Source organism: Schistocerca nitens, chromosome 5 (assembly GCF_023898315.1).
Source record: "Schistocerca nitens isolate TAMUIC-IGC-003100 chromosome 5, iqSchNite1.1, whole genome shotgun sequence".
Lineage (NCBI taxonomy): Eukaryota > Metazoa > Arthropoda > Insecta > Orthoptera > Acrididae > Schistocerca > Schistocerca nitens.
This window is the reverse complement of record NC_064618.1, coordinates 824,437,802-824,448,012: the sequence shown is the minus strand read 5'-3', so window position 1 is coordinate 824,448,012 and position 10,211 is coordinate 824,437,802. Positions and strand designations below refer to the sequence as shown.

Here is a 10,211-nt window from a genome sequence, read left to right as displayed (position 1 = left end):
TCTCTCTCTCTCTCTCTCTCTCTCGCTGTCTCTCTCTCTCTCTCGCTGTCTCTCTCGCTCTGTCTCTCTCTCTCTCGCTCTGTCTCTCTCTCTCTCGCGCTGTCTCTCTCTCTCTCTCTCTCGCGCTGTCTCTCTCTCTCTCGCTGTCTCTCTCTCTCTCTCTCGCTGTCTCTCTCTCTCTCGCTGTCTCTCTCTCTCTCGCTGTCTCTCTCTCTCTCTCTCTCTCTCACGTAAAATCAGGTTTTAAAAACTAATTATTTTTGACTTTGATAATCAATATCATTAACACAGTGATAAGCTTTCAATTTTATTTTAACAAAAGTTTTTGGATGGTGTGATGATGGTAATATAATAATGATCACAATGATTATTTTTCTTTACAAAACAAACACAAATATTACTACTTGAAACATTAAAATAAAACATTTCTTCCACAATGGGAGGTATTATGAAGTTTTAAATAAGAAATTGTATAATTACACAGGATCTATGTAGCAAGGTAAATGGAAATTAAATCCTGTGCTATAAAAAACTCTTTCACAAAGTCTGGAAACAAAACTGCGAACAAGCTTTTAATTACATTTAACTGTTGTTGAACACAGTTATAAAAATTTTCACAGTGACATTGTGTTGTGGCACAGATTTTAAACTAATGTCATTGATTTAAAATAATATTCTTTTAGGCTTCTAAAATAACTGCATTTTTTCTCAACTTGATCTTCAAACATTCCTAAAACAGGGAACAACATGAGTCCAAAAGTCCTTCGAAAGCACCTTTCCTTAATATCTTTGATTCTGACAAAGATAATTGTATTGGCACTTCCTCTTACGTATGTGTATTTCAAAGGAATACACTACACAATGTAACGCATCAGTGCATTTGCATATGCCATTGGTTTCAAGTTGGGATGAGGCTGGAAAAAATGAAATGAAAAAATAAAACAAAGATATTCACTACATCTCACAAATTTATTACGGTTTTCATTTAACATCTAAATCCTAAGTTTGCATAATGGTAACAATGACTGCTTTGTCACAGAAGCTTCACAGTACGATCTTTTATACTTTTAAGCCAACTAAATGGTTAGCTATTACTTACCTTCAGATGGTGTCATTGCAAGCATTTAAAATGGAAAAAAATATTCCTAACTGTCAGAACTGTTAGTTCATTCATCAGGGGGAAATAGAGAGAAATTCTGGAAGGTTAGGAAGGACCTGACCACAAACTTCTACCTCCGTGGAAAGCGTAGATCGCTACTCACCACATACAGGAAGTAGCGTCAGACAGACAGGCACAATGAAACATAATTCTAGAAATACTTCAGGTTTCAGATAAAGCTCTTCCACAGAAGTAGTAAACTCATGCAAATTCACCCAAGAATTACGTCTTAGCACCTGGAGACAGTGCCCATGTATGTGTGATTCGTGCTTGTGTGAATGTGTGCGAGTTTTCTATTTCTGAAGAATGACTGACTGAAAGCATTCTTTTCCATTGGCCCGTCTGCAACACACACCACCTCTATGAGTTGAGTAGCAAACTGTCCTTTCCCTATTGTTATTTCATGCTGGACTTTCCATTTATACACGTTCCCCCTTCCTACTTTTTGCCTTTTTCCTATCTTCTTTTCAGATTCACCCTTAGGTATTAATTGCACTATTCATTCTATTTCTCATTTCTCTTCCTCTCACTCCATCTTAACATGTCACTCCCTCATCCTATTATCTCTGAAAAGAAGCTGGCAAAGTGCTTATCTGTGTACTATCTTTACCTCCTCCTCTCTCCAATGTCTCCTTCAACATCTTTGTCTCCCTTTTATCACATTACATGGGTCCTCTTCTTTTTGTAATCTTAGTGAAAAGCTGCTTCCCAACATTCAAAAACCTATACCATATAGGTATAGTATGATGATCTCATTGTGACTGTGGAAGAGACAAATAAAAATTTTTTTTGGGTACATCAACCGTTGAAACCTTAAATCCAAGTTGCTAAGAAAGGTGAGTAAGAAATATGTTACTAATGTCTGAACCAAGGTTATTAGCAACCGCACAGACCAAGAATGACGAAGACGCCATTCTCAACACCTCACCGAGTAGACATTATGTAATAAGGCTACAAGGAGCTCGATATTCCTTCGGCGATACTGCAGAAATGCTTGGAAGGCATGTAGCCAGTATACATGATTGCTGGCAGCGATAGTCACGAGAATGTACGGCCAGGCTCCGGACAGAAGACCGTCATGTTCGGCATATGACTGTGGAGCATCATAATGCAGCTGCAGCAGCAATCTGAGCTGCAGTTTGCACCATAGTGACACAAGAAACTGTTAAGGCAGGTCCACATGGTTCTACGCGCTCAGTGTGGACGGCAAACCGCGCTGCGCCGCGTCGTGCCGCGCAGTTTTCCGGCTGTTGTCAGTACATCAAAGGAAGTGGCGCATTTGTGCGCGCTCAGTTTAGATGGGGCTTCGGTTCGCTTCATCTTCAGACCATGCGCGTGCTCCAACTGGAACACAGTGCGCGCCTCGGAGCGGCGCAGTGGGGCGCGGACGGCGCACTCCTCTCTGTTACAGCTGTGCGCAGGGTGCAGCAGGGCGGCGCGGTGCGCTCTGTGTGGACCCGCCTTTACAATTCTGTTACTTCAAGGACAGCTTCGGGCCAGACGCCCTGTATTGTGCGTTCCACTGACCTGAAACCATCGCCCTTTGCGACTTCAATGGTGTTAAGCGAGAGCTCATAGCAGGGCAGAGTGGAAGTCTGCGGTGTTTTCTGATGAAAGCTGTTTCTGCCTCTGTGCCACTGATGGCCATGTGTTGATTACGAGGAACGAGTTGAGGGCTTGCAACCAGCGTGTCTGCGTGCTAGACACATTGGACCTACACTGGGAGTTACGGTCTGGGTTGCGATATTCTCTGACAACAGGAGCACCTCCGTGGTTATCCCACACACACTGACTGCAAATTTATACGTCAGTCCGGTGATTTGACCTACTCTGCTTCTATTAATGAACGGCATTCCAGGGGACATTTTACGATAGGATAAAGCTCGCCCACATATTGCTGTGGTAACCCACCATGCTCTACAGAATATCGACATATTGCCTTGGCCTGCTCGATCACCAGATCTGTCTCCAGTCCAGCACATATGGAACATCAACAAACGACGACTCCAGCATCATCCACAAACAGTATAAATTGGTCCCTGTATTGGCTGACCAGTGCAACAGGCATGGAACCTCTTCCCACAAACTAACATCTGGCAGGTGTACAAAACAATGTATGCACGTTTGCATGCTTGCATTCAACATGAAGTAGTGAAGGCAGCAGACGATCAAGTAGATAAAAAGACGAGGGCTAATAGAAATCCTTGGATAACAGAAGAAATATTGAATTTAATTGATGAAACGAGAAAATATAAAAATGCAGTAAATGAAGCAGGCAAAAAGGAATACAAACGTCTCAAAAATGAGATTGACAGGAAGTGCAAAATGGCTAAGCAGGGATGGCTAGAGGACAAATGTAAGGATGTAGAGGCTTGTCTCACTAGGGGTAAGATAGATACTGCCTACAGAAAAATTAAAGAGACCTTTGGAGAGAAGAGAACCGCTTGTATGAATATCAAGAGCTCAGATGGCAACCCAGATATAAGCAAAGAAGGGAAGGCAGAAAGGTGGAAGGAGTATATAGAGGGTTTATACAAGGGCGATGTACTTTAGGACAATATTATGGAACTGGAAGAGGATGTAGATGAAGATGAAATGGGAGATACGTTACTGTGTGAAGAGTTTGACAGAGCACTGAAAGACCAGAGTCGAAACAAGGCCCCGGGAGTAGACAACATTCCATTAGAACTACTGATGGCCTTGGGAGAGCCAGTCATGACAAAACTCTACCATCTGGTGAGCAAGATGTATGAGAAGAGGCGAAATACCCTCAGACTTCAAGAAGAATATAATGATTCCAATCCCAAAGAAAGCAGGTGTTGACAGATGTGAAAATTACTGAACTATCAGTTTAATAAGTCACGGCTGCAAAACACTAATGCGAATTCTTTACAGACGAATGGAAAAACTGGTAGAAGTGGAACTTGGGGAAGATCAGTTTGGATTCCGTAGAAATGTTGGAACACGTGAGGCAATACTAACCTTATGACTTATCTTAGAAGAAAGATTAAGAAAAGGCAAACCTAAGTTTCTAGCATTTGTAGACTTACAGAAAGCTTTTGACAATGTTAACTGGAATACTCTCTTTCAAATTCTGAAGGTGGCAGGGGTAAAATACAGGGAGCGAAAGGCTATTTACAATTTGTACAGAAACCAGATGGCAGTTATAAGAGTCGAGGGGCATGAAAGGGAAGCAGTGGTTGGGAAAGGAGTGAGACAGGGTTGTAGCCTCTCCCCGATGTTATTCAATCTGTATATTGAGCAAGCAGTAAAGGAAACAAAAGAAAAATTTGGAGTAGGTATTAAAATCCAGGGAGAAGAAATAAAAACTTTGAGGTTCGCCGATGACATTGTAATTCTGTCAGAGACAGCAAAGGACTTGGAAGAGCAATTGAACGGAATGGACAGTGTCTTGAAAGGAGGATATAAGATGAACATCAACAAAAGCAAAACGAGGATAATGGAATGTAGTCAAATTAAATCGGGTGATGCTGAGGGAATTAGATTAGGAAATGAGACAAAGTAGTAAAGGAGTTTTGCTATTTAGGGAGTAAAATAACTGATGATGGTCGAAGTAGAGAGGATATAAAATGTAGACTGGCAATGGCAAGGAAAGCATTTCTGAAGAAGAGAAATTTGTTAACATCGAGTATAGATTTAAGTGTCAGGAAGTCGTTTCTGAAAGTATTTGTATGGAGTGTAGCCATGTATGGAAGTGAAACATGGACGATAACTAGTATGGACAAGAAGAGAATAGAAGCTTTCGAAATGTGGTGCTACAGAAGAATGCTGAAAATAAGGTGGGTAGATCACATACGTAATGAGGAGGTATTGAATAGGATTGGGGAGAAGAGAAGTTTGTGGCACAACTTGACTAGAAGAAGGGATCGGTTGGTAGGACATGTTTTGAGGCATCAACGGATCACAAATTTAGGATTGGAGGGCAACGTGGAGGGTAAAAATCGTAGAGGGAGACCAAGAGATGAATACACTAAGCAGATTCAGAAGGATGTAGGTTGCAGTAAGTACTGGGAGATGAACAAGTTTGCACAGGATAGAGTAGTATGGAGAGCTGCATCAAACCAGTCTGAGGACTGAAGACCACAACAACAACAACAACAACATTCAACATTCTGGCAGTTTCAACTTATAACTAAATCTGAGGGGATGCGTGGGGAGGTTCCCTTGTGAGCAACATAAATATCAAATGTACTTCGTTCTATGTACCTATTTAGAGCAGCTATAAGGGTTGGACCATGCAAAACAAACATTCCTGAAACTGTTTCAGATTCATTTATATGAAGTATGCTCAAGAACGTTATCAGCCTGACAAAGAAAACACAAAATAATTTTAAAATCCTTTTTACAGAATAGCTGATGCTGAGTAAATGTTTAAATAGACCAAACAGCTAAAATCATCAGTACCCTATTCACACTCCAGGACAGAAGCAGTGTACCCAGTCCATCTGTGTGTAGAGCAAATTCAGTGTGCAAATGTGAGAAAGTGCTCAAAATGTTGGCATAGTGTGTATCTGAGGTGGAACATTGGAACTAGCCCAGTATTCAACTAGTAGGATGCAGGAAACTGCCTAAAAACCACATTCAGGCTGGCTGGCACAAGGACCCCTTGTTGTCAATCAAATGGGCAGATTTGATCTGAGGTCGATTAACCTCTCCATCCCGGAAGCAGTCGCAGTTGCGTTAACACATGCATGGCCACCAAGAAAAGTAACACAATTGCCTAGCAAATCATTACATTTAACTCAATGCTTCCTACTTTTCAATGCCCTTTGTGAAATAAAATTTGTCATCTTCAGCAAAAGAAGTATTTGTTTTAGCTACAACTTTGAACCATTAAATATAAAAATTGTTCTCTGCTCTATTTCTCTACATTTTGCAACAATAATTGCCAGGATCTAATTACACTGAATATGGAAGATCTGGAAGCATTTCAAGAGAAAAAGAAAGGTGGTGATGCAGTTTTTCAGTAACGATAAAGGAATGTTACTGTGATAAAGGAGAACACTTTTCTCTGCAAATGAAACTTTGCACTGAACAGCAACCTTCAGTTTGCCAGCAGAACAGTTCCTGCCAATCCCAGAGACTCTGTCGAGTTTGTGACAGTCGCAGCTGTGTATTTCTGGACCTGTGTTATATGGTGCAATGTTTTAGGGCTCCCCACAGTAGATAAGGGGTGCAATACTCAGAGGAAGCAGCTACTCAGGTAGCAAAGTACTTGTGGAGCACATATGGGGACTTTTTAAGCTGACTGATAGTTTGAGGTACTCTGATGAATACTCAACAATCTACATGCAGAGAGCAAAATCAGACCGCATTCAGAGTGAAGACACTTTGACTGTCTAAATATAACTGGTACACTGTCAAAGTATTCGTAGAAAAGTTTCCCAACATACTGCTCTCCACGAAATTTGTTGCATTCAAATTATTCTTGGCACCAAGACCAGATTGAAACACAAAGTACAAAGCTCTGAAATCTTTAGTGAGTCATGAAATCTATAGCAGAAAGCCAGATTAGACACCAGAGGAGGGAGTGTGTGTAGTGCAATGGACAAAAATATTGTCTCTAATGAGGTCAATTCCGAGGGTGACTGAAGTTACCTGGATGCAAATAACAGATTTAGGTGAAAGTGAGTTAATTACTGCATGTTTTTAAATGGCATCTGATTCTGCTGTGACAGTTTTAAAACCACTCAAACGAAGTCTATCCTCAGTAATGGAAATATCGAACATACAGAACATGTAATATTAGTTGGAGGTGACTTTAATCTACTGAGTATGGACTGGAATGTCTATGGATTCACTGCAGAGGTTACGAATAGGTGGTCCTGTGAAGTACTTTTAAATACATTTTCCAAAAACTGTCTTGAGCATACCACAATGGAAATACCTTAGACCTCGCAACTACAAAGAGGCCTGACCTTATCGCAGTGTCTATAGAGACGGATTGTGATCATGATTATATAGTGACTATGGTTACTAAAGTTAATAAATCAATCATGAAGGCTAGGAGATTATTTTTGCTTGAAAGAGTAGATAAGCAGTTGCTTGCATCCCACTTAAACAATGGACGGACATCAGTGTAAATTGCACTCTGGAGAAGTATGTGACAAGTAAGTGGATTAAGGACACAAAAGTCCACCATCGCTTAAAATTAAAAATCGAAAAATGCTGATGAATCGAAGAGTGTTGCACTCTCGGTGCAAAAGAGAACATGCAAATTATGACAGGCAAACATTAGTGGAGATTAATGCACATGTAAAAAGATTGATGCGCAAAGCACACAACATCCACTGTCATATCTTAGCAAAGGACCTAGCTGAGAACCCAAGAAAATTTTGGTCCTTCATATAATCCCTAAATGGGTTGAAGGCTACCATCCAGTCACTCGTTGACCAATCTTGTGTGGCAATACAAGATAACAAAATGTAAGTTGAAGTTTTAAATTTCACATTTAAAAAATTGTTCACACAGAAAAATCATACAAACATACCATTGTTTGATCATTGCACAGACTCCTGCATGTAGGGCACAGTAATAGGCATTACTGGTATAAAGAAGCAACTGAAAGAGTTGAAAACATAAGTCTCCAGGTCCAGATAGAAACCCAGTTCATTTTAACAAGGAGTACTCTATGGCACTGGTCCCTTACTTAGTTTATATTTATCAAGAATATCATACCCAGTGCTAAGTCACAAGTGATTCCTGTATTTAAAAAGGGTAAAAGATCTGACAGTGCAAAATTGCAGACCAATATGCATAACACTGGTTTGCTGCAGAATTCTTGAACACATTCTGAGACGGAATATAATGAAGTCCTTAAGAAGTAAAAGCTTCTGACCACAGATCAGCATGGTTTTAGAAAGCATTGGTTGTGTGAAACTCAGCCAACAATGGATGATGGCCAACAGGCAGTGTCTATATTTCTGAATTTCTGAAAAGTGTTAGACATGGTGCTCCATTAGAGACTGTTACAGGTACGAGCATACGGAATACATTCCAGATATGTGAGCAGCTCAAAGACTTCTTAAGTAAACACAGTATTTCTAATAGGTGTGATGAATAAAAAAAATGTCGTGTGACTAGGGCCTCCCGTCGGGCAGACCGTTCGTCGGGTGCAAGTCTTTCGATTTGACGCCACTTCAGCGACTTGCGCGTCGATGAGGATGAAATGATGATGATTAGGACAACACAACACCCAGTCCCTGAGCGAAGAAAATCTCCGACCCAGCCAGGAATCAAACCCGGGACCTTAGAATTGACATTCTGTCGTGCTGACGACTTAGCTACCGGGGGCGGACAGTGTGATGAATGACAGCTAGCTCTAACTGCAGAAAATTTTAAGTTAATGGAGATACTAGGAAAAACAATCCTGTAATGTATGAATACAGTATTGGTAGTGTCTTGCTTGACACAGTCATGTCAATTAAATGTTGTTTTTGTTGTTGTGGTCTTCAGTCCTGAGACTGGTTTGAAAGCAGCTCTCCATGCTACTCTATCCTGTGCAAGCTGCTGCTTCTCCCAGTACCTACTGCAACCTTCATCCTTCTGAATCTGCTTAGTGTATTCATCTCTTGGTCTCCCTCAATTAAATATCTAGGTGTAATGTTGTAAAGCAGAATGAAATGGAACAAGCATATAAGAATTATAGTGAGGAAGGCAAATGGACAAATTCAGTTTATAGGAAGAGTTTTACAAAAGTGTTGTTTATTTGTGACTGAGGCCCCAATAAAACTCCAGCGCAACCCATTGTTGAATACGCTCGAGTGTTTCGGATTGCACCATGTCGGATTGAAGGAAAATGTCAAAGCAATTCAGAGGCAGGCTGCTAGATTTGTTACCTATAGGTTCGATCAGCACTCAAATATTATGGAGATGCTTCGGGAATTCAAATGGGAATTTCTGGAGGGGAGGTGATGTTCTTTACAATGAATGCTATTGAGAAAATTTAGAGAAGTGGCATTTGAATCTGAGGTTTTGGGTAAGGGTCATGAATGTGAGATAAAAGAAATTAAGGCTAGTACAGATGCGCAAGCAGGCACACATTCATTTTTCCCTCCCCATCTGAGAGTGGAACAGGAAGGGACTTGATTAGTGGTGGTACAACATACCATCCCCCACAGTACAGTGGCTTTCAGAGTACGTGTGTATAGGTAGAAATGGAGCTCTGGCTCATATAGAGCAGGGACAGTGAATGAAACTGGCTATGTCCTGTTCATTATCACAATATACCATATTTACCCTGAATAAAGACCCCTCCCCCTTTTTTAAAGACTCCTTGAAGGAATTTTATTTTTAACATATTGTGACTAATCAAAATAATGAACTGTTTAACTGACGTAAAAAAATCTGCTTAAGAAAAGTTAATGTTATAGGTTTCCTGAACTTATGCCATTTATTGATGTAACCAATGAGGGATAACTGAAGAGGCAATGTATTTCTAGTGCTGAATTCCAAACCATTCTGTTCTTTACTTAAGTGTTTCCTAATATGTAAATATGTAATATGTAAAGAATTACTAGGTCATGATTAAGTTATGACCTAATAGCACACTTTATATTGCTGTGAGTGAAACAAGCACCAATTAAATTTCTAAGCTTGCTGTCACAAATATCTGGCTGTTTCTTCTGAATATGTTGCAAGTTCCACGGATCCAGCTATGGTGGGACCTGACAAGACAACTTTTTTTCCACACTCATAGCTGATTTCACATCTCTCCCTGCATGAGAATGTGACAATATTCCTTTGTTTCTTCCTTCCAAGCATACTGCCTAACCCATTGGCTGCATACAACCAGCAGCTGACCCCTTCCCCTAGTTGTTTCCACCATACCTCCCAGTGACATTGACAGCATCACTGCACAAAACATTTAAGTACACCACTGGCTCCTATCTATACATTTCTCGTCTCCTGCAGAAATGTATACTACTGTTAAGTATCTACCTAATTTTAAGGTCAATTCAATTCAGACTACACATGGATTAAGGCAAACTGCACTTTAAACGTGGTAGATGTCCATAAAAAGCCAAGATTC

At 40.5% G+C, this 10,211-nt stretch overlaps 1 protein-coding gene across 1 annotated transcript in view; it reads right to left on the bottom strand.

Moving 5' to 3' along the window:
- Positions 1–402: 402 nt before the first annotated feature.
- Positions 403–10,211, bottom strand: part of LOC126259909 (serine/threonine-protein phosphatase 5) — a 104,510-nt gene continuing 94,701 nt past the window's right edge. The window contains exon 11 of the mRNA XM_049956999.1: positions 403–914. Within this exon, the coding sequence (XP_049812956.1) occupies positions 855–914 (60 nt within the window). The 3' untranslated portion in view covers positions 403–854. The remainder of the gene's footprint in view (positions 915–10,211) is intronic.